General features: G+C 46.0%; 1 protein-coding gene across 7 annotated transcripts in view; it reads left to right on the top strand.

Annotated features, from left to right (window-relative positions):
• Positions 1-22,562, top strand: part of LOC109886797 (transcriptional regulator ATRX-like) — a 122,846-nt gene extending 100,284 nt beyond the window's left edge. For all 7 annotated transcript variants that reach the window (XM_031789470.1, XM_031789473.1, XM_031789468.1 and 4 more), the window contains 3 exons: positions 14,925-15,020; positions 17,414-17,542; positions 18,618-22,562. In XM_031789470.1, coding sequence (XP_031645330.1) covers positions 14,925-15,020; positions 17,414-17,542; positions 18,618-18,848 — 456 coding nt within the window. In that variant the 3' untranslated portion in view covers positions 18,849-22,562. The remainder of the gene's footprint in view (positions 1-14,924; positions 15,021-17,413; positions 17,543-18,617) is intronic.
• The last annotated feature ends 1,918 nt before the right edge of the window (positions 22,563-24,480 follow it).

Below are 24,480 nucleotides of genomic sequence, written 5' to 3'. Positions count from 1 at the left end.
GTGGTTCTATCTAGTTAACCCAGTCCTCTATGTAGTGGTTCTATCTAGTTAACCCAGTCCTCTATGTAGTGGTTCTATGTAGTGGTTCTATATAGTTAACCCATCCCTCTATGTAGTGGTTTTATGTAGTGGTTCTATATAGTTAACCCATTCCTCTATGTAGTGGTTCTATGTAGTGGTTCTATATAGTTAACCCAGTCCTCTAAGTAGTGGTTTTATGTAGTGGTTCTATCTAGTTAACCCAGTCCTCTATGTAGTGGTTCTATCTAGTTAACCCATTCCTCTATGTAGTGGTTCTATGTAGTGGTTCTATCTAGTTAACCCAGTCCTCTATGTAGTGGTTCTATATAGTTAACCCATTCCTCTATGTAGTGGTTCTATGTAGTTGTTCTATATAGTTAACCCAGTCCTTTTAGATTTGGTTCTATCTAGTTAACCCAGTCCTCTATGTAGTGGTTCTATATAGTTAACCCAGTCCTCTATGTAGTGGTTCTATATAGTTAACCCATTCCTCTATGTAGTGGTTCTATGTAGTGGTTCTATGTAGTTAACCCAGTCCTCTAAGTAGTGGTTCTATATAGTTAACCCAGTCCTCTATGTAGTGGTTTTATGTAGTGGTTCTATCTAGTTAACCCATTCCTCTATGTAGTGGTTCTATGTAGTGGTTCTATATAGTTAACCCAGTCCTCTATGTAGTGGTTCTATATAGTTAACCCATTCCTCTAAGTAGTGGTTCTATGTAGTGGTTCTATGTAGTGTTTCTATGTAGTGGTTCTATCTAGTTAACCCAGTCCTGTATGTAGTGGTTCTATATAGTTAACCCAGTCCTCTAAGTAGTGGTTTTATGTAGTGGTTCTATATAGTTAACCCAGTCCTCTATGTAGTGGTTCTATGTAGTGGTTCTATCTAGTTAACCCAGTCCTCTATGTAGTGGTTTTATATAGTTAACCCAGTCCTCTATGTAGTAGTTCTATGTAGTGGTTCTATATAGTTAACCCAGTCCTCTATGTAGTGGTTCTATATAGTTAACCCAGTCCTCTATGTAGTGGTTCTATATAGTTAACCCAGTCCTCTATGTAGTAGTTCTATGTAGTGGTTCTATATAGTTAACCCAGTCCTCTATGTAGTGGTTCTATCTAGTTAACCCAGTCCTCTATGTAGTGGTTCTATGTAGTGGTTCTATCTAGTTAACCCAGTCCTCTATGTAGTGGTTTTATGTAGTGATTCTATCTAGTTAACCCAGTCCTCTATGTAGTGGTTTTATGTAGTGGTTCTATCTAGTTAACCCAGTCCTCTAAGTAGTGGTTCTATCTAGTTAACCCATTCCTCTATGTAGTGGTTTTATGTAGTGGTTCTATCTAGTTAACCCAGACCTCTAAGTAGTGGTTCTATATAGTTAACCCAGTCCTCTATGTAGTGGTTCTATATAGTTAACCCATTCCTCTATGTAGTGGTTCTATGTAGTTAACCCAGTCCTCTATGTAGTGGTTCTATATAGTTAACCCAGTCCTCTATGTAGTGGTTCTATATAGTTAACCCAGTCCTCTATGTAGTGGTTCTATATAGTTAACCCAGTCCTCTATGTAGTGGTTCTATGTAGTTAACCCAGTCCTCTATGTAGTGGTTCTATATAGTTAACCCAGTCCTCTATGTAGTGGTTCTATATAGTTAACCCAGTCCTCTATGTAGTGGTTCTATATAGTTAACCCAGTCCTCTATGTAGTGGTTCTATATAGTTAACCCAGTCCTCTAAGTAGTGGTTCTATGTAGTGGTTCTATCTAGTTAACCCAGTCCTCTATGTAGTGGTTTTATGTAGTGGCTCTATCTAGTTAACCCAGTCCTCTATGTAGTGGTTCTATATAGTTAACCCAGTCCTCTATGTAGTGGTTCTATATAGTTAACCCAGTCCTCTATGTAGTGGTTCTATATAGTTAACCCAGTCCTCTATGTAGTGGTTCTATTTAGTTAACCCAGTCCTCTATGTAGTGGTTCTATGTAGTGGTTCTATCTAGTTAACCCAGTCCTCTATGTAGTGGTTCTATATAGTTAACCCATGCCTCTATGTAGTGGTTTTATGTAGTGGTTCTATATCGTTAACCCATTTCTCTATGTAGTGGTTCTATGTAGTGGTTCTATATAGTTAACCCAGTCCTCTAAGTAGTGGTTTTATGTAGTGGTTCTATCTAGTTAACCCATTCCTCTATGTAGTGGTTCTATCTAGTTAACCCAGTCCTCTATGTAGTGGCTCTATATAGTTAACCCATTCCTCTATGTAGTGGTTCTATGTAGTTGTTCTATCTAGTTAACCCAGTCCTCTATGTAGTGGTTCTATATAGTTAACCCATTCCTCTATGTAGTGGTTCTATATAGTTAACCCAACCTCTATGTAGTGGTTTTATGTAGTGGTTCTATATAGTTAACCCATTCCTCTATGTAGTGGTTCTATGTAGTGGTTCTATCTAGTTAACCCAGTCCTCTATGTAGTGGTTCTATATAGTTAACCCAGTCCTCTATGTAGTGGTTCTATGTAGTTAACCCAGTCCTCTATGTAGTGGTTCTATCTAGTTAACCCAGTCCTCTATGTAGTGGTTCTATATAGTTAACCCGGTCCTCTATGTAGTGGTTCTATCTAGTTAACCCAGTCCTCTATGTATTGGTTCTATCTAGTTAACCCAGTCCTCTATGTAGTGGTTCTATATAGTTAACCCAGTCCTCTATGTAGTGGTTCTATGTAGTTAACCCAGTCCTCTATGTAGTGGTTCTATGTAGTTAACCCAGTCCTCTATGTAGTGGTTCTATATAGTTAACCCAGTCCTCTATGTAGTGGTTCTATGTAGTGGTTCTATATAGTTAACCCAGTCCTCTATGTAGTGGTTTTATGTAGTGGTTCTATGTAGTGGTTCTATATAGTTAACCCAGTCCTCTATGTAGTGGTTCTATATAGTTAACCCAGTCCTCTATGTAGTGGTTCTATATAGTTAACCCAGTCCTCTATGTAGTGGTTCTATGTAGTGGTTCTATCTAGTTAACCCAGTTCTCTATGTAGTGGTTCTATATAGTAAACCCAGTCCTCTAAGTAGTGGTTTTATGTAGTGGTTCTATGTAGTGGTTCTATCTAGTTAACCCAGTCCTCTATGTAGTGGTTCTATATAGTTAACCCAGTCCTCTATGTAGTGGTTCTATATAGTTAACCCAGTCCTCTATGTAGTGGTTCTATATAGTTAACCCAGTCCTCTATGTAATGGTTTTATGTAGTGGTTCTATCTAGTTAACCCATGCCTCTATGTAGTGGTTCTATGTAGTGGTTCTATGTAGTGGTTCTATATAGTTAACCCAGTCCTCTATGTAGTGGTTCTATCTAGTTAACCCAGTCCTCTATGTAGTGGTTCTATATAGTTAACCCAGTCCTCTATGTAGTGGTTCTATATAGTTAACCCAGTCCTCTATGTAGTGGTTCTATGTAGTTAACCCAGTCCTCTATGTAGTGGTTCTATATAGTTAACCCATTCCTCTATGTAGTGGTTCTATGTAGTGGTTCTATGTAGTTAACCCAGTCCTCTAAGTAGTGGTTCTATCTAGTTAACCCATTCCTCTATGTAGTGGTTCTATGTAGTTAACCCATTCCTCTATGTAGTGGTTCTATCTAGTTAACCCAGTCCTCTAAGTAGTGGTTGTATGTAGTGGTTCTATATAGTTAACCCAGTCCTCTATGTAGTGGTTTTATGTAGTGGTTCTATCTAGTTAACCCATTCCTCTATGTAGTGGTTCTATGTAGTTAACCCATGCCTCTATGTAGTGCTTCTATCTAGTTAACCCAGTCCTCTAAGTAGTGGTTCTATGTAGTGGTTCTATATAGTTAACCCAGTCCTCTATGTAGTGGTTTTATGTAGTGGTTCTATATAGTTAACCCAGTCCTCTATGTAGTAGTTCTATGTAGTTAACCCAGTCCTCTATGTAGTGGTTCTATATAGTTAACCCAGTCCTCTATGTTGTGGTTCTATCTAGTTAACCCAGTCCTCTAAGTAGTGGTTCTATGTAGTGGTTCTATATAGTTAACCCAGTCCTCTATGTAGTGGTTTTATGTAGTGGTTCTATCTAGTTAACCCAGTCCTCGTAAGTAGTGGTTCTATATAGTTAACCCAGTCCTCTATGTAGTGGTTCTATGTAGTGGTTCTATCTAGTTAACCCAGTCCTCTATGTAGTGGTTCTATCTAGTTAACCCAGTCCTCTATGTAGTGGTTCTATGTAGTTAACCCAGTCCTCTATGTAGTGGTTCTATATAGTTAACCCAGTCCTCTATGTAGTGGTTCTATATAGTTAACCCAGTCCTCTATGTAGTGGTTCTATCTAGTTAACCCAGTCCTCTATGTAGTGGTTCTATGTAGTGGTTCTATATAGTTAACCCAGTCCTCTATGTAGTGGTTTTATGTAGTGGTTCTATCTAGTTAACCCAGTCCTCTATGTAGTGGTTTTATGTAGTGGTTCTATCTAGTTAACCCATTCCTCTATGTAGTGGTTCTATATAGTTAACCCAGTCCCCTAAGTAGTGGTTCTATATAGTTAACCCAGTCCTCTATGTAGTGGTTCTATATAGTTAACCCATTCCTCTATGTAGTGGTTCTATGTAGTGGTTCTATATAGTTAACCTAGTCCTCTATGTAGTGGTTCTATATAGTTAACCCATTCCTCTAAGTAGTGGTTCTATGTAGTGGTTCTATATAGTTAACCCAGTCCTCTATGTAGTGGTTCTATGTAGTGGTTCTATCTAGTTAACCCAGTCCTCTATGTAGTGGTTCTATATAGTTAACCCAGTCCTCTATGTAGTGGTTCTATATAGTTAACCCAGTCCTCTATGTAGTGGTTCTATGTAGTGGTTCTATCTAGTTAACCCAGTCCTCTATGTAGTGGTTCTATATAGTTAACCCATTCCTCTATGTAGTGCTTTTATGTAGTGGTTCTATATAGTTAACCCAGTCCTCTATGTAGTGGTTCTATGTAGTTAACCCAGTCCTCTATGTAGTGGTTCTATGTAGTTAACCCAGTCCTCTATGTAGTGGTTCTATGTAGTGGTTCTATCTAGTTAACCCAGTCCTCTATGTAGTGGTTCTATGTAGTGGTTCTATCTAGTTAACCCAGTCCTCTATGTAGTGGTTCTATGTAGTGGTTCTATCTAGTTAACCCAGTCCTCTAAGTAGTGGTTCTATCTAGTTAACCCATTCCTCAATGTAGTGGTTCTATTTAGTTAACCCATTCCTCTATGTAGTGGTTCTATCTAGTTAACCCAGTCCTCTAAGTAGTGGTTCTATGTAGTGGTTCTATATAGTTAACCCAGTCCTCTATGTAGTGGTTTTATGTAGTGGTTCTATCTAGTTAACCCATTCCTCTATGTAGTGGTTCTATGTAGTTAACCCATGCCTCTATGTAGTGGTTCTATCTAGTTAACCCAGTCCTCTAAGTAGTGGTTCTATGTAGTGGTTCTATATAGTTAACCCAGTCCTCTATGTAGTGGTTTTATGTAGTGGTTCTATCTAGTTAACCCATTCCTCTATGTAGTGGTTCTATGTAGTTAACCCATGCCTCTATGTAGTGGTTCTATCTAGTTAACCCAGTCCTCTAAGTAGTGGTTCTATGTAGTGGTTCTATATAGTTAACCCAGTCCTCTATGTAGTGGTTTTATGTAGTGGTTCTATATAGTTAACCCATTCCTCTATGTAGTGGTTCTATCTAGTTAACCCAGTCCTCTATGTAGTAGTTCTATGTAGTTAACCCAGTCCTCTATGTAGTGGTTCTATATAGTTAACCCAGTCCTCTATGTAGTGGTTCTATATAGTTAACCCAGTCCTCTATGTTGTGGTTCTATCTAGTTAACCCAGTCCTCTAAGTAGTGGTTCTATGTAGTGGTTCTATATAGTTAACCCAGTCCTCTATGTAGTGGTTCTATCTAGTTAACCCAGTCCTCTAAGTAGTGGTTCTATATAGTTAACCCAGTCCTCTATGTAGTGGTTCTATGTAGTGGTTCTATCTAGTTAACCCAGTCCTCTAAGTAGTGGTTCTATCTAGTTAACCCAGTCCTCTATGTAGTGGTTATATGTAGTGGTTCTATCTAGTTAACCCAGTCCTCTATGTAGTGGTTCTATGTAGTTAACCCAGTCCTCTATGTAGTGGTTCTATGTAGTTAACCCAGTCCTCTATGTAGTGGTTCTATGTAGTGGTTCTATGTAGTTAACCCAGTCCTCTATGTAGTGGTTCTATGTAGTGGTTCTATCTAGTTAACCCAGTCCTCTATGTAGTGGTTCTATGTAGTTAACCCAGTCCTCTATGTAGTGGTTCTATATAGTTAACCCAGTCCTCTATGTAGTGTTTCTTTCTAGTTAACCCAGTCCTCTATGTAGTGGTTCTATGTAGTGGTTCTATATAGTTAACCCAGTCCTCTATGTAGTGGTTTTATGTAGTGGTTCTATCTAGTTAACCCAGTCCTCTATGTAGTGGTTCTATGTAGTGGTTCTATCTAGTTAACCCATTCCTCTATGTAGTGGTTTTATGTAGTGGTTCTATATAGTTAACCCAGTCCTCTATGTAGTGGTTCTATATAGTTAACCCAGTCCTCTATGTAGTGGTTCTATCTAGTTAACCCAGTCCTCTATGTAGTGGTTCTATATAGTTAACCCATTCCTCTAAGTAGTGGTTCTATGTAGTGGTTATATGTAGTGGTTCTATGTAGTGGTTCTATCTAGTTAACCCAGTCCTCTATGTAGTGGTTCTATATAGTTAACCCAGTCCTCTATGTAGTAGTTCTATGTAGTGGTTCTATATAGTTAACCCAGTCCTCTATGTAGTGGTTCTATCTAGTTAACCCATTCCTCTATGTAGTGGTTCTATGTAGTTAACCCAGTCCTCTATGTAGTGGTTTTATGTAGTGGTTCTATCTAGTTAACCCAGTCCTCTAAGTAGTGGTTCTATATAGTTAACCCATTCCTCTATGTAGTGGTTCTATGTAGTGGTTCTATATAGTTAACCCAGTCCTCTATGTAGTGGTTCTATCTAGTTAACCCAGTCCTCTATGTAGTGGTTCTATATAGTTAACCCAGTCCTCTATGTAGTGGTTCTATATAGTTAACCCAGTCCTCTATGTAGTGGTTCTATATAGTTAACCCAGTCCTCTATGTAATGGTTTTATGTAGTGGTTCTATCTAGTTAACCCAGTCCTCTATGTAGTGGTTCTATCTAGTTAACCCATTCCTCAATGTAGTGGTTCTATTTAGTTGACCCATTCCTCTATCTAGTGGTTCTATCTAGTTAACCCAGTCCTCTAAGTAGTGGTTCTATCTAGTTAACCCATTCCTCTATGTAGTGCTTTTATGTAGTGGTTCTATATAGTTAACCCAGTCCTCTATGTAGTGGTTCTATGTAGTTAACCCAGTCCTCTATGTAGTGGTTCTATGTAGTTAACCCAGTCCTCTATGTAGTGGTTCTATGTAGTGGTTCTATCTAGTTAACCCAGTCCTCTATGTAGTGGTTCTATGTAGTGGTTCTATCTAGTTAACCCAGTCCTCTATGTAGTGGTTCTATGTAGTGGTTCTATCTAGTTAACCCAGTCCTCTAAGTAGTGGTTCTATCTAGTTAACCCAGTCCTCTCTGTAGTGGTTCTATCTAGTTAACCCATTCCTCTATGTAGTGGTTTTATGTAGTGGTTCTATCTAGTTAACCCAGTCCTCTAAGTAGTGGTTCTATATAGTTAACCCATTCCTCTATGTAGTGGTTCTATGTAGTGGTTCTATCTAGTTAACCCAGTCCTCTAAGTAGTGGTTCTATCTAGTTAACCCATTCCTCAATGTAGTGGTTCTATTTAGTTAACCCATTCCTCTATGTAGTGGTTCTATCTAGTTAACCCAGTCCTCTAAGTAGTGGTTCTATGTAGTGGTTCTATATAGTTAACCCAGTCCTCTATGTAGTGGTTTTATGTAGTGGTTCTATCTAGTTAACCCATTCCTCTATGTAGTGGTTCTATGTAGTTAACCCATGCCTCTATGTAGTGGTTCTATCTAGTTAACCCAGTCCTCTATGTAGTGGTTCTATGTAGTGGTTCTATCTAGTTAACCCAGTCCTCTATGTAGTGGTTCTATGTAGTTAACCCAGTCCTCTATGTAGTGGTTCTATATAGTTAACCCAGTCCTCTATGTAGTGGTTCTATATAGTTAACCCAGTCCTCTATGTAGTGGTTCTATCTAGTTAACCCAGTCCTCTATGTAGTGGTTCTATGTAGTGGTTATATATAGTTAACCCAGTCCTCTATGTAGTGGTTTTATGTAGTGGTTCTATCTAGTTAACCCAGTCCTCTATGTAGTGGTTTTATGTAGTGGTTCTATCTAGTTAACCCATTCCTCTATGTAGTGGTTCTATATAGTTAACCCAGTCCCCTAAGTAGTGGTTCTATATAGTTAACCCAGTCCTCTATGTAGTGGTTCTATATAGTTAACCCATTCCTCTATGTAGTGGTTCTATGTAGTGGTTCTATATAGTTAACCTAGTCCTCTATGTAGTGGTTCTATATAGTTAACCCATTCCTCTAAGTAGTGGTTCTATGTAGTGGTTCTATGTAGTGGTTCTATCTAGTTAACCCAGTCCTCTATGTAGTGGTTCTATATAGTTAACCCAGTCCTCTAAGTAGTGGTTTTATGTAGTGGTTCTATATAGTTAACCCAGTCCTCTATGTAGTGGTTCTATGTAGTGGTTCTATCTAGTTAACCCAGTCCTCTATGTAGTGGTTCTATATAGTTAACCCAGTCCTCTATGTAGTGGTTCTATATAGTTAACCCAGTCCTCTATGTAGTGGTTCTATGTAGTGGTTCTATCTAGTTAACCCAGTCCTCTATGTAGTGGTTCTATATAGTTAACCCATTCCTCTATGTAGTGCTTTTATGTAGTGGTTCTATATAGTTAACCCAGTCCTCTATGTAGTGGTTCTATGTAGTTAACCCAGTCCTCTATGTAGTGGTTCTATGTAGTTAACCCAGTCCTCTATGTAGTGGTTCTATGTAGTGGTTCTATCTAGTTAACCCAGTCCTCTATGTAGTGGTTCTATGTAGTGGTTCTATCTAGTTAACCCAGTCCTCTATGTAGTGGTTCTATGTAGTGGTTCTATCTAGTTAACCCAGTCCTCTAAGTAGTGGTTCTATCTAGTTAACCCAGTCCTCTATGTAGTGGTTCTATCTAGTTAACCCATTCCTCTATGTAGTGGTTTTATGTAGTGGTTCTATCTAGTTAACCCAGTCCTCTAAGTAGTGGTTCTATATAGTTAACCCATTCCTCTATGTAGTGGTTCTATGTAGTGGTTCTATCTAGTTAACCCAGTCCTCTAAGTAGTGGTTCTATCTAGTTAACCCATTCCTCAATGTAGTGGTTCTATTTAGTTAACCCATTCCTCTATGTAGTGGTTCTATCTAGTTAACCCAGTCCTCTAAGTAGTGGTTCTATCTAGTTAACCCATTCCTCTATGTAGTGCTTTTATGTAGTGGTTCTATATAGTTAACCCAGTCCTCTATGTAGTGGTTCTATGTAGTTAACCCAGTCCTCTATGTAGTGGTTCTATGTAGTTAACCCATTCCTCTATGTAGTGGTTTTATGTAGTGGTTCTATCTAGTTAACCCAGTCCTCTAAGTAGTGGTTCTATATAGTTAACCCATTCCTCTATGTAGTGGTTCTATGTAGTGGTTCTATCTAGTTAACCCAGTCCTCTATGTAGTGGTTCTATGTAGTGGTTCTATCTAGTTAACCCAGTCCTCTATGTAGTGGTTCTATGTAGTGGTTCTATCTAGTTAACCCAGTCCTCTAAGTAGTGGTTCTATCTAGTTAACCCAGTCCTCTACGTAGTGGTTCTATCTAGTTAACCCATTCCTCTATGTAGTGGTTTTATGTAGTGGTTCTATCTAGTTAACCCAGTCCTCTAAGTAGTGGTTCTATATAGTTAACCCATTCCTCTATGTAGTGGTTCTATGTAGTGGTTCTATCTAGTTAACCCATTCCTCAATGTAGTGGTTCTATTTAGTTAACCCATTCCTCTATGTAGTGGTTCTATCTAGTTAACCCAGTCCTCTAAGTAGTGGTTCTATGTAGTGGTTCTATATAGTTAACCCAGTCCTCTATGTAGTGGTTTTATGTAGTGGTTCTATCTAGTTAACCCATTCCTCTATGTAGTGGTTCTATGTAGTTAACCCATGCCTCTATGTAGTGGTTCTATCTAGTTAACCCAGTCCTCTAAGTAGTGGTTCTATGTAGTGGTTCTATATAGTTAACCCAGTCCTCTATGTAGTGGTTTTATGTAGTGGTTCTATATAGTTAACCCAGTCCTCTAAGTAGTGGTTTTATGTAGTGGTTCTATGTAGTGGTTCTATCTAGTTAACCCAGTCCTCTATGTAGTGGTTCTATATAGTTAACCCAGTCCTCTATGTAGTGGTTCTATATAGTTAACCCAGTCCTCTATGTAGTGGTTCTATATAGTTAACCCAGTCCTCTATGTAATGGTTTTATGTAGTGGTTCTATCTAGTTAACCCAGTCCTCTATGTAGTGGTTCTATCTAGTTAACCCATTCCTCAATGTAGTGGTTCTATTTAGTTGACCCATTCCTCTATCTAGTGGTTCTATCTAGTTAACCCAGTCCTCTAAGTAGTGGTTCTATCTAGTTAACCCATTCCTCTATGTAGTGCTTTTATGTAGTGGTTCTATATAGTTAACCCAGTCCTCTATGTAGTGGTTCTATGTAGTGGTTCTATATAGTTAACCCAGTCCTCTATGTAGTAGTTCTATGTAGTTAACCCAGTCCTCTATGTAGTGGTTCTATATAGTTAACCCAGTCCTCTATGTAGTGGTTCTATATAGTTAACCCAGTCCTCTATGTTGTGGTTCTATCTAGTTAACCCAGTCCTCTAAGTAGTGGTTCTATGTAGTGGTTCTATATAGTTAACCCAGTCCTCTATGTAGTGGTTCTATCTAGTTAACCCAGTCCTCTAAGTAGTGGTTCTATATAGTTAACCCAGTCCTCTATGTAGTGGTTCTATGTAGTGGTTCTATCTAGTTAACCCAGTCCTCTAAGTAGTGGTTCTATCTAGTTAACCCAGTCCTCTATGTAGTGGTTATATGTAGTGGTTATATCTAGTTAACCCAGTCCTCTATGTAGTGGTTCTATGTAGTTAACCCAGTCCTCTATGTAGTGGTTCTATGTAGTTAACCCAGTCCTCTATGTAGTGGTTCTATGTAGTGGTTCTATCTAGTTAACCCAGTCCTCTATGTAGTGGTTCTATGTAGTGGTTCTATCTAGTTAACCCAGTCCTCTATGTAGTGGTTCTATGTAGTTAACCCAGTCCTCTATGTAGTGGTTCTATATAGTTAACCCAGTCCTCTATGTAGTGTTTCTATCTAGTTAACCCAGTCCTCTATGTAGTGGTTCTATGTAGTGGTTCTATATAGTTAACCCAGTCCTCTATGTAGTGGTTTTATGTAGTGGTTCTATCTAGTTAACCCAGTCCTCTATGCAGTGGTTCTATGTAGTGGTTCTATCTAGTTAACCCATTCCTCTATGTAGTGGTTTTATGTAGTGGTTCTATATAGTTAACCCAGTCCTCTATGTAGTGGTTCTATATAGTTAACCCAGTCCTCTATGTAGTGGTTCTATCTAGTTAACCCAGTCCTCTATGTAGTGGTTCTATATAGTTAACCCAGTCCTCTATGTAGTGGTTCTATGTAGTGGTTCTATATAGTTAACCCAGTCCTCTATGTAGTGGTTCTATATAGTTAACCCATTCCTCTAAGTAGTGGTTCTATGTAGTGGTTATATGTAGTGGTTCTATGTAGTGGTTCTATCTAGTTAACCCAGTCCTCTATGTAGTGGTTCTATATAGTTAACCCAGTCCTCTATGTAGTAGTTCTATGTAGTGGTTCTATATAGTTAACCCAGTCCTCTATGTAGTGGTTCTATCTAGTTAACCCATTCCTCTATGTAGTGGTTCTATGTAGTTAACCCAGTCCTCTATGTAGTGGTTTTATGTAGTGGTTCTATCTAGTTAACCCAGTCCTCTAAGTAGTGGTTCTATATAGTTAACCCATTTCTCTATGTAGTGGTTCTATGTAGTGGTTCTATATAGTTAACCCAGTCCTCTATGTAGTGGTTCTATCTAGTTAACCCAGTCCTCTATGTAGTGGTTCTATCTAGTTAACCCATTCCTCTATGTAGTGGTTCTATGTAGTGGTTCTATCTAGTTAACCCCGTCCTCTATGTAGTGGTTCTATCTAGTTAACCCATTCCTCTATGTAGTGGTTCTATCTAGTTAACCCATTCCTCTATGTAGTGGTTCTATCTAGTTAACCCATTCCTCTATGTAGTGGTTTTATGTAGTGGTTCTATCTAGTTAACCCAGTCCTCTAAGTAGTGGTTCTATCTAGTTAACCCATTCCTCTATGTAGTGGTTCTATCTAGTTAACCCAGTCCTCTAAGTAGTGGTTCTATCTAGTTAACCCAGTCCTCTATGTAGTGGTTCTATGTAGTTAACCCAGTCCTCTATGTAGTGGTTCTATCTAGTTAACCCAGTCCTCTATGTAGTGGTTCTATGTAGTGGTTCTATCTAGTTAACCCAGTCCTCTATGTAGTGGTTCTATGTAGTGGTTCTATATAGTTAACCCAGTCCTCTATGTAGTGGTTCTATGTAGTGGTTCTATCTAGTTAACCCAGTCCTCTATGTAGTGGTTCTATATAGTTAACCCATTCCTCTATGTAGTGGTTCTATGTAGTGGTTCTATCTAGTTAACCCAGTCCTCTATGTAGTGGTTCTATATAGTTAACCCAGTCCTCTATGTAGTGGTTCTATGTAGTTAACCCAGGCCTCTATGTAGTGGTTCTATGTAGTTAACCCAGTCCTCTATGTAGTGGTTCTATCTAGTTAACCCAGTCCTCTATGTAGTGGTTCTATCTAGTTAACCCAGTCCTCTATGTAGTGGTTCTATATAGTTAACCCAGTCCTCTAAGTAGTGGTTCTATGTATTTAACCCAGTCCTCTATGTAGTGGTTCTATGTAGTTAACCCAGTCCTCTATGTAGTGGTTCTATGTAGTGGTTCTATGTAGTTAACCCAGTAACTCTATTTAGTGGTTCTATGTAGTTAACCCAGTCCTCTATGTAGTGGTTCTATGTAGTTAACCCAGTAACTCTAAGTATGCGTTCTATATACACAGCTCAAAAAAATAAAGGGAACACTTAAACAACACAATGTAACTCCACGTCAATCACACTTCTGTGAAATCAAACTGTCCACTTAGGAAGCAACACTGATTGACAATACACTTCACATGCTGTTGTGCAAATGGAATAGACAACAGGTGTAAATTATAGGCAATTAGCAAGACACCACCAATAAAGGAGTGGTTCTGCAGGTGGTGACCACAGACCACTTCTCTGTTTCTATGCTTCCTGGCTGATGTTTTAGTCACTTTTGAATGCTGGCGGTGCTTTCACTCTAGTGGTAGCATGAGACGGAGTCTACAACCCACACAAGTGGCTCAGGTAGTGCAGCTCATCCAGGATGGCACATCAATGTGAGCTGTGGCAAGAAGGTTTGCTGTGTCTGTCAGCGTAGTGTCCAGACCATGGAGGCGCTACCAGGAGACAGGCCAGTACATCAGGAGATGTGGAGGAGGCTGTAGGAGGCAACAACCTAGCAGCAGGACTGCTACCTCCGCCTTTGTGCAAGGAGGAGCAGGAGGAGCACTGCCAGAGCCCTGCAAAATGGACCTCCAGCAGGCCACATGTGCATGTGTCTGCTCAAACAGTCAGAAACAGACTCCATGAGGGTGGTATGAGGGCCCGACGTCCACAGGTGGGGGTTGTGCTTACAGCCCAACACCGTGCAGGACGTTTGGCATTTGCCAGAGAACACCAAGATTGGCAAATTCACCACTGGCGCCCTGTGCTCTTCACAGATGAAAGCAGGTTCACACTGAGCACATGTGACAGACGTGACAGTCTGGAGACGCCGTGGAGAACGTTCTGCTGCCTGCAACATCCTCCAGCATGACTGGTTTGGCGGTGGGTCAGTCATGGTGTGGGGTGGCATTTCTTTGGGGGGCCGCACAGCCCTCCATGTGCTCGCCAGAGGTAGCCTGACTGCCATTAGGTACCGAGATGAGATCCTCAGACCCCTTGTGAGACCATATGCTGGTGCGGTTGGCCCTGGGTTCCTCCTAATGCAAGACAATGCTAGACCTCATGTGGCTGGAGTGTGTCAGCAGTTCCTGCAAGAGGAAGGCATTGATGCTATAGAGACTGGCCCGCCCGTTCCCCAGAGCTGAATCCAATTGAGCACATCTGGGACATCATGTCTCGCTCCATCCACCAACGCCACGTTGCACCACAGACTGTCCAGGAGTTGATGGATGCTTTAGTCCAGGTCTGGGAGGAGATCCCTCAGGAGACCATCCGCCACCTCATCAGGAGCATGCCCAGGCGTTGTCGGGAGGTCATACAGGCACGTGGAGGCCACACACACTACTGAGCCTCATTTTGACTTGTTTTAAGGACATTAGATCAAAGTTGGATCAGCCTATAGTGTGGTTTTCCACTTTAATGACTCCAAATCCAGACCTCCAGGGGTTGATAAATTTGATTTCCATTGATAATGTTTGTGTGATTTTGTTGTCAGCACATTCAACTATGTAAAGAAAAAAGTATTTAATAAGAATATTTCATTCATTCAGATCTAGGATGTGTTATTTTAGTGTTCCCTTTATTTTTTTGAGCAGTGTATTTTGAGGGTTAAGTAGGGCCGGACCACTGGAATGTGTGTTTTGATGTTTCTATTGGATCTGGTTTTAATGGGGATTTCCCAGCATCCCTTGAGATAGGCTGGGGCAGAAACGTTACCCTTTCCTATGTCTGTAGGAGTTGATCAACCAGGGCCGTCAGAAGGTGATGGAGGCCACCAACGCTCTCAAGTTCCTCCCCAGAGAATCTCTAGAGGACACCATCGGGAGAGTGGTGAGTGGAGGGAGAGAGGGAGGGAGAGAGAGATGGAGGGAGAGAGAGAGAGAGGGAGAGAGAGAGAGGGAGGGAGGGATGGAGAGGGAGAGAGAGAGGGAGGGAGAGAGAGAGAGGGAGAGAGGGAGGGAGGGATGGAGAGAGGGAGGGAGGGATGGAGAGAGGGAGGGAGAGAGGGAGGGAGGGATGGAGAGAGGGAGGGAGGGATGGAGAGATGGAGAGAGGGAGGGAGGGAGAGGGAGGGATGGAGAGAGGGAGGGAGAGAGAGAGGGAGGGAGAGAGGGAGGGAGGGAGAGAGGGAGGGAGGGAGAGAGGGAGGGAGAGAGGGAGGGAGAGAGGGATGGAGGGAGGGATGGAGGGAGGGAGGGAGGGAGGGAGGGAGGGAGGGAGGGAGGGAGGGATGGAGGGAGGGAGGGAGGGAGGGAGGGAGGGAGGGGAGGGAGGGAGGGATGGATGGAGAGAGGGAGGGAGGGATGGATGGAGAGAGGGAGGGAGGGATGGATGGAGAGAGGGAGGGAGGGATGGATGGAGAGAGGGAGGGAGGGATGGATGGAGAGAGGGAGGGAGGGATGGAGGGAGGGATGGATGGAGGGAGGGAGGGAGGGAGGGAGAGAGGGAGAGATGGATGGAGAGAGGGAGGGAGGGAGGGAGGGAGGGATGGATGGAGGGAGGGATGGATGGAGGGATGGAGAGAGGGAGGGATGGATGGAGAGAGGGAGGGATGGATGGAGAGGGAGGGATGGATGGAGAGAGAGAGGGAGGGATGGATGGAGAGAGGGAGGGAGGGATGGATGGATGGATGGAGAGAGGGAGGGATGGATCGAGAGAGGGAGGGATGGATGGATGGAGAGGGAGGGAGGGATGGATGGATGGAGAGGGAGGGATGGATGGAGAGAGGGAGGGATGGATGGAGAGAGGGAGGGATGGATGGAGAGAGGGAGAGATGGATGGAGAGAGGGAGGATGGATGGAGAGAGGGAGGGAGGGGTGGATGGAGGGAGGGGTGGATGGAGGGAGGGATGGATGGAGAGAGGGAGGGATGGATGGAGAGAGGGAGGGATGGATGGAGAGAGGGAGGGAGGGAGTGATGGATGGATGGAGAGGGAGGGATGGATGGATGGAGAGAGGGATGGAGGGAGGGATGGATGGAGAGAGGGATGGATGGATGGAGAGAGGGATGGAGGGAGGGATGGATGGAGAGAGGGATGGATGGATGGAGAGAGGGATGGAGGGAGGGATGGATGGAGAGAGGGATGGATGGATGGATGGATGGATGGAGGAGGGAGGGATGGATGGAGAGAGAGGGATGGATGGATGGAGAGAGGGAGGGATGGAGAGAGGGGGGGATGGATGGAGAGAGGGAGGGATGGATGGAGAGAGGGAGAGATGGATGGAGAGAGGGAGGGATGGATGGAGAGAGGGAGGGAGGGAGGAGGGATGGAGAGAGGGAGGGATGGAGAGGGAGGGATGGATGGAGAGAGGGAGGGATGGATGGATGGAGAGAGGGAGGGATGGATGGAGAGGGAGGGATGGATGGAGAGGGAGGGATGGATGGAGAGGGGGAGGGATGGATGGAGAGAGGGAGGGATGGATGGAGAGAGGGAGGGATGGATGGAGAGAGGGAGGGATGGATGGAGAGAGGGAGGGATGGATGGAGAGAGGGAGGGATGGATGGAGAGGGAGGGATGGATGGAGAGAGGGAGGGATGGATGGAGAGAGGGAGGGAGGGAGGGAGGGATGGATGGAGGGAGAGAGGGAGGGATGGATGGATGGAGGGAGGGAGGGAGGGAGGGAGGTAGGGATGGAGGGAGGGATGGATGGAGAGAGGGAGGGAGGGAGGGAGGGATGGAGAGAGGGAGGGAGGGATGGATGGAGAGGGAGGGATGGATGGAGAGAGGGAGAGGTGGATGGAGAGAGGGTGAGTGGAGGGAGGGGGGGGGGTTTGTTTTGCTGCTGGAGTCCTACCTACCATCACTTCAGCGTTTATTCTCCCCCGTAGAACCTATGTTGAAGACTTCAGGTGTGAAGATGTTTAATGGTTTGTTAGGACTGTGTGTTGTCCGTGCTGTGACCAGTCTCCTCTTCCTCTCCCCACTCTCCTCTTCCTCTCCCCACTCTCCTCTTCCTCTCCCCACTCGCCTCTTCCTCTCCCCACTCTCCTCTCCCCACTCTCCTCTCCCCACTCTCCTCTCCCCACTCTCCTCTTCCTCTCCTCTCCCCACTCTCCTCTTCCTCTCCCCACTCTCCTCTCCCCACTCTCCTTTCCCCACTCTCCTCTTCCTCTCGTCTCCCCACTCTCCTCTTCCTCTCCCCACTCTCCTCTCCCCACTCTCCTCTCCCCACTCTCCTTTCCCCACTCTCCTCTTCCTCTCCCCACTCTCCTCTCTTCTCCAGTGGAAGGAGAACCCAGCCCTCACGGAGTCCCAGGTCCAGGCCATGGCTCTGGGGAGACAGGCCAGTGTAGAGATGGAGCTCAAACACAGAGAAGCTGTCTACAGAGACGTCCTCAATAAGCAACAGACTGTAAGATCACAACTTTACACGTTTTCTTTCCACCTGCTATCTTAATCTCTCCTGCTTCTTTTACTAGTGTTCAGGCTGACCACCACCTAGCCTCTCTAACCTCTCTCTCTGATGGGACCTGAGAAGTCCTGACCTCTCTCTCCATCTCTCTCTCTGATGGAACCTGACAAGTCCTGACCTCTCTCTCCCCATCTCTCTCTCTGATGGAACCTGACAAGTCCTGACCCCTCCCTCCATCTGTCTCTCTGACGGAACCTGACAAGTCCTGATCTCTCTCTCTCTCTGATGGAACCTGAGAAGTCCTGACCTCTCTCCCTCCATCTGTCTCTCTGATGGAACCTGAGAAGTCCTGACCCCTCCCTCCATCTGTCTCTCTGATGGAACCTGACAAGTCGTGACCTCTCTCTCCGTCTCTCTCTGATGGAACCTGAGGAGTCCTAACCTCTCTCTCTCCGTCTCTCTCTGATGGATCCTGAGAAGTCCTGACCTCTCTCTGATGGAACCTGAAGTCCTAACCTCTCTCTCCATCTCTCTCTGATGGAACCTGAAGTCCTGACCTCTCTCTCCATCTCTCTCTGATGGAACCTGAGAAGTCCTGACCTCTCTCTCTCCATCTGTCTCTCTGATGGAACCTGAGAAGTCCTGACCTCTCTCCCTCCATCTGTCTCTCTGATGAAACCTGATAAGTCCTGACCTCTCTCCCTCCATCTGTCTCTCTGATGAAACCTGAGAAGTCCTGACCTCTCTCTCTCCATCTCTCTCTGATGGAACCTGAGAAGTCCTGACCTCTCTCTCTCCATCTGTCTCTCTGATGAAACCTGAGAAGTCCTGACCTCTCTCCCTCCATCTGTCTCTCTGATGGATCCTGAGAAGTCCTGACTTCTCTCTCTGATGGAACCTGAGAAGTCCTAACCTCTCTCTCCATCTCTCTCTGATGGAACTTCAGAAGTCCTGACCTCTCTCTCTCCATCTGTCTTTCTCTGATGGAACCTGAAGTCCTGACCTCTCTCTCTCCATCTGTCTCTCTCTGATGGAACTTCTGAAGTCCTAACCTCTCCCTCCCTCCCCTCCACAGCTAATGATGTACGTTCAGAAGGTGATCACCAACAGGAAGGTGAGAGAGCAGCAGATCGCCATGGCCAACCAGGCCCAGCTGATGAGCCAGATGAACGGCATGCTGGGAGCTGGAGGGATGAGCCAGATGGAACTCTTGGGGTTGTACCAACAGCTGGGGGCGCTACAGGGTCATCCCACCCACCCCTCTATGGGCGGCAAGAACCCCGGCCCCTCCAAGGGCAACCTGTAAGGGGAGGGGGACCCAGGGCGTGCCCTACATAGTGCACTATCCACTATCCATATTGGCTGAGTGCGCAACGTTAGACCAATGTAGCGAATATGGTTCCATTTGTGACCCAGACTGCCCCCTCGATGTCTCAGTAGGCTGCTCCCTAATGCTGCTCTGTCTCCTATGTAGTGCACTAGATGGTGCCCTAGGGTTTTGGCTAGAAGTAGTGCACTATGTAGGGGATATAGGTGTGTGATCTGGGAACGTAGCCGCTGCCTTACAACCCTTCTTCACTAGGGAGGTGAGAGACGACACAGAGAGAAGGGTCTCGGAGCCCCTCACCACTCCCTCCAGCTCTCCTGTCTCCTGAAGCAGGGAACGACATGACTTGTATAGGGACTATATGAAGGGGTTTTAGCTATTTCATTTGAGATTCTGTATATACCGCATTAATGTTATTCAAGTTCTCTTCTATAGTTCACATGTATTTAAAGGAAAACCGTTAAGCATTGCGTTATTCTGTCCCCTTAAAGAAGGGGTTGTTTAATGAATAGATTATTCTGTAAGTTGTGTTTTTTATAAAATTTTAATGAATGCCTGTCTATCTAAAGAACCCCCAGAGTGGGACCATAGTGCTGACTAATTGGTGACAGGACTATTTTAGGATATTAAACAGCTACAAGATGCGATCCCTCTATAGAACCCTCCCTCCACACGCAGGCTAGCGGACGGACACGCAGGCTAGCGGGCGGACACGCAGGCTAGCGGGCGGACACGCAGGCTAGCGGGCGGACACGCAGGCTAGCGGGCGGACACGGAGGCTAGCGGGCGGACACGGAGGCTAGCGGGCGGACACGCAGGCTAGCGGGCGGACACGCAGGCTAGCGGGCGGACACGCAGGCTAGCGGGCGGACACGCAGGCTAGCGGGCGGACACGCAGGCTAGCGGGCGGACACGCAGGCTAGCGGGCTAGCGGGCGGACACGCAGGCTAGCGGGCTAGCGGGCGGACACGCAGGCTAGCGGGCTAGCGGGCGGACACGCAGGCTAGCGGGCTAGCGGGCGGACACGCAGGCTAGCGGGCTAGCGGACGGACACGCAGGCTAGCGGACGGACACGCAGGCTAGCGGGCGGACACGCAGGCTAGCGGGCGGACACGCAGGCTAGCGGGCGGACACGCAGGCTAGCGGGCTAGCGGACGGACACGCAGGCTAGCGGGCTAGCGGACGGACACGCAGGCTAGCGGACGGACACGCAGGCTAGCGGACGGACACGCAGGCTAGCGGACGGACACGCAGGCTAGCGGGCGGACACGCAGGCTAGCGGACGGACACGCAGGCTAGCGGACGGACACGCAGGGCTAGCGGACGGACACGCAGGCTAGCGGACGGACACGCAGGCTAGCGGGCGGACACGCAGGCTAGCGGGCGGACACGCAGGCTAGCGGGCGGACACGCAGGCTAGCGGGCGGACACGCAGGCTAGCGGACGGACACGCATGCTAGCGGTGCTGGTGTCCTCAAACTATTTTGGGAGATTTTGATGCATAGCCATGACAAGAAAAAACTATAACATTCAATAAAAATTAGGGCCTTTATTTCCATTTCCTAAAGTTTTGTGTAAATGAGATTTGAGAATGATTTTTCTATCAGCTTGTGGCTCTTACTATTTCCACTGTTTGTCTCATGGTTATTATGATGGTAATATGGAATGCTCTTGTCGTTAAAACACACTGCCCCCCCCCCCCCCCCCCCTGTCTCTCACCCCTCGCTCACTTCCCCGGGACTCTCTCTCTTTGTAAAGCTCATGCTCTTGTTGTCAAGTTGTTGCCTAGCGTAGCTCCATATCCCAGGGTGCTGTTCATCCTTCTCTTTCTGTTCCACTTGTTGCATCCTAATCCAACCCTGGTGGAGGACTGGGTCGACAGGAGGTTGTCTGACCGGGTCGACAGGAGGTTGTCTGACCGGGTCGACAGGAGGTTGTCTGACCGGGTCGACAGGAGGTTGTCTGACCGGGTCGACAGGAGGTTGTCTGACCGGGTCGACAGGAGGTTGTCTGACCGGGTCGACAGGAGGTTGTCTGACCGGGTCGACAGGAGGTTGTCTGACCGGGTCGACAGGAGGTTGTCTGACCGGGTCGACAGGAGGTTGTCTGACCGGGTCGACAGGAGGTTGTCTGACCGGGTCGACAGGAGGTTGTCTGACCGGGTCGACAGGAGGTTGTCTGACCGGGTCGACAGGAGGTTGTCTGACCTGGTCGACAGGAGGTTGTCTGACCTGGTCGACAGGAGGTTGTCTGACCTGGTCGACTGGGTAGAGGAGGGGGAGGTCGGGGTGCTTCACCAAGCAAGGTCATGTCCAGCTCTTTTATTTCATTATGGGTGAACCCAGCGGGAATCAAATTCACCGTCTTGACGTTGCAGGTGCCCGGATCAACTGAGCCACAAAGGACTGAAGTTTGACACCGTGTAGCTTTTAAATCAGGACCCGATCCTTTCAAAAACATTATTCTAATTGAGATTCCAGTGGGCCATTCCTTATCCAGACCTGGGTTAGCTGGTTAGCAGCACCAGACCTGGGTTAGCTGGTTAGCAGCACCAGACCTGGGTTAGCTGGTTAGCAGCACCAGACCTGGGTTAGCTGGTTAGCAGCACCAGACCTGGGTTAGCTGGTTAGCAGCACCAGACCTGGGTTAGCTGGTTAGCAGCACCAGACCTGGGTTAGCTGGCTAGCAGCACCAGACCGGGGTTAGCTGGCTAGCAGCACCATACCTGGGTTAGCTGGCTAGCAGCACCAGACCTGGGTTAGCTGGCTAGCAGCACCAGTCCTGGGTTAGCTGGCTAGCAGCACCAGTCCTGGGTTAGCTGGTTAGCAGCACCAGTCCTGGGTTAGCTGGTTAGCAGCACCAGACCTGGGTTAGCTGGTTAGCAGCACCAGACCTGGGTTAGCTGGTTAGCAGCACCAGACCTGGGTTAGCTGGTTAGCAGCACCAGACCGGGGTTAGCTGGCTAGCAGCACCAGACCGGGGTTAGCTGGCTAGCAGCACCAGTCCTGGGTTAGCTGGTTAGCAGCACCAGACCGGAGTTAGCTGGTTAGCTCAGGACTATAGTCTCCACTCAGGCTACCTGTTCTCTACTATAGTCGACACCCAGGCTACCTGTTCTCCACTATAGTCTCCACCCAGGCTACCTGTTCTCCACTATAGTCTCCACCCAGGCTACCTGTTCTCTACTATAGTCTCCTCCCAGGCTACCTGTTCTCTACTATAGTCTCCACCCAGGCTACCTGTTCTCTACTATAGTCGACACCCAGGCTACCTGTTCTCTATTATAGTCTCCACCCAGGCTACCTGTTCTCTATTATAGTCTCCACCCAGGCTACCTGTTCTCTACTATAGTCTCCACCCAGGCTACCTGTTCTCTACTATAGTCTCCACCCAGGCTACCTGTTCTCTACTAAGGCACATGTTTATTTTCCTAAATAAAAGTCAGTGTTGTCGGAGGAAGTGATGACTGTCTGACCTGTTCGACCGGAGACGGAGTTCCTCCGTTTGCACAGTAAGGTGTAATTCTGAAATGTAGCCTGTCGCCCTCCCACTCTACTCTACCAAGAATGTTCTTCTCATGTTTAGCAAATTCACCAACTTGTTTTTGTTGCCATTCATTGATTAATCTGACTGCTACTATCTTGAAAAGTATTTAAAATAACATTTAATAAAGTGACCAAAAGGGTGACCACCTTTTTTTGTTTTTATGGGTTTTCTTTCACTGACTACACCACAGGGAGTACTGACTACACCACAGGGAGTACTGACTACACCACAGGGAGTACTGACTACACCACAGGGAATACTGACTACACCATGGGGAATACTGACTACACCCCGGGGAGTACTGACTACACCACAGGGAGTACTGACTACACCACAGGGAATACTGACTGCACCACAGGGAAAACTGACTACACCACAGGGAATGCTGACTACACCACAGGGAATGCTGACTACACCACAGGGAGTACTGACTACACCACAGGGAGTACTGACTACACCACAGGGAGTACTGACTACACCACAGGGAGTACTGACTACACCACGGGGAATACTGACTACACCATGGGGAATACTGACTACACCATGGGGAATACTGACTACACCACAGGGAGTACTGACTACACCACAGGGAATACTGACTACACCACAGGGAGTACTGACTACACCACAGGGAATACTGACTACACCCCGGGGAATACTGACTACACCACAGGGAGTACTGACTACACCACAGGGAATACTGACTACACCACAGGGAATACTGACTACACCACAGGGAATGCTGAGTACACCATGGGGAGTACTGACTACACCCCGGGGAATACTGACTACACCACAGGGAGTACTGACTACACCACAGGGAATACTGACTACACCACAGGGAATACTGACTACACCACAGGGAATGCTGACTACACCACAGGGAATGCTGACTACACCACAGGGAGTACTGACTACACCACAGGGAGTACTGACTACACCACAGGGAGTACTGACTACACAACAGGGAATACTGACTACACCATGGGGAATAGTGACTACACCCCGGGGAATACTGACTACACCACAGGGAGTACTGACTACACCACAGGGAATACTGACTACACCACAGGGAATACTGACTACACCACAGGGAGTACTGACTACACCACAGGGAGTACTGACTACACCACAGGGAGTACTGACTACACCACAGGGAGTACTGACTACACCACAGGGAATACTGACTACACCATGGGGAATACTGACTACATCACAGGGAGTACTGACTATGCCACATGGAATGTTGACTACACCACAGGGAGTACTGACTACACCACAGGGAATACTGACTACACCATGGGGAATACTGACTACATCACAGGGAGTACTGACTACGCCACAGGGAATGTTGACTACACCACAGGGAGTACTGACTACACCAGAGGGAATACTGACTACACCATGGGGAATACTGACTACATCACAGGGAGTACTGACTACGCCACAGGGAGTACTGACTACACCACAGGGAATGTTGACTATGCCACAGGGAATGCTGACTATGCCACAGGGAATGCTGACTATGCCACAGGGAATGCTGACTACGCCACAGGGAATGCTGACTACGCCACAGGGAGTACTGACTACACCACAGGGAATGCTGACTACACCACAGGGAGTACTGACTACACCACAGGGAGTACTGACTACACCACAGGGAGTACTGACTACACCACAGGGAATGCTGACTACACCACAGGGAATGTTGACTATGCCACATGGAATGCTGACTATGCCACAGGGAATGCTGACTATGCCACAGGGAATGCTGACTACGCCACAGGGAATGCTGACTACGCCACAGGGAGTACTGACTACACCACAGGGAATGCTGACTACACCACAGGGAGTACTGACTACACCACAGGGAGTACTGACTACACCACAGGGAGTACTGACTACACCACAGGGAATGCTGACTACACCACAGGGAATGCTGACTACGCCACAGGGAATGCTGACTACGCCACAGGGAATGCTGACTATGTCACAGGGAATGCTGACTATGCCACAGGGAATGCAGACTATGCCACAGGGAATGCTGACTATGCCACAGGGAATG

Source organism: Oncorhynchus kisutch, linkage group LG15 (assembly GCF_002021735.2).
Source record: "Oncorhynchus kisutch isolate 150728-3 linkage group LG15, Okis_V2, whole genome shotgun sequence".
NCBI lineage: Eukaryota > Metazoa > Chordata > Actinopteri > Salmoniformes > Salmonidae > Oncorhynchus > Oncorhynchus kisutch.
Note: the sequence above shows the minus strand (reverse complement) of the source record. Positions and strands in the feature narration are given on the sequence as shown.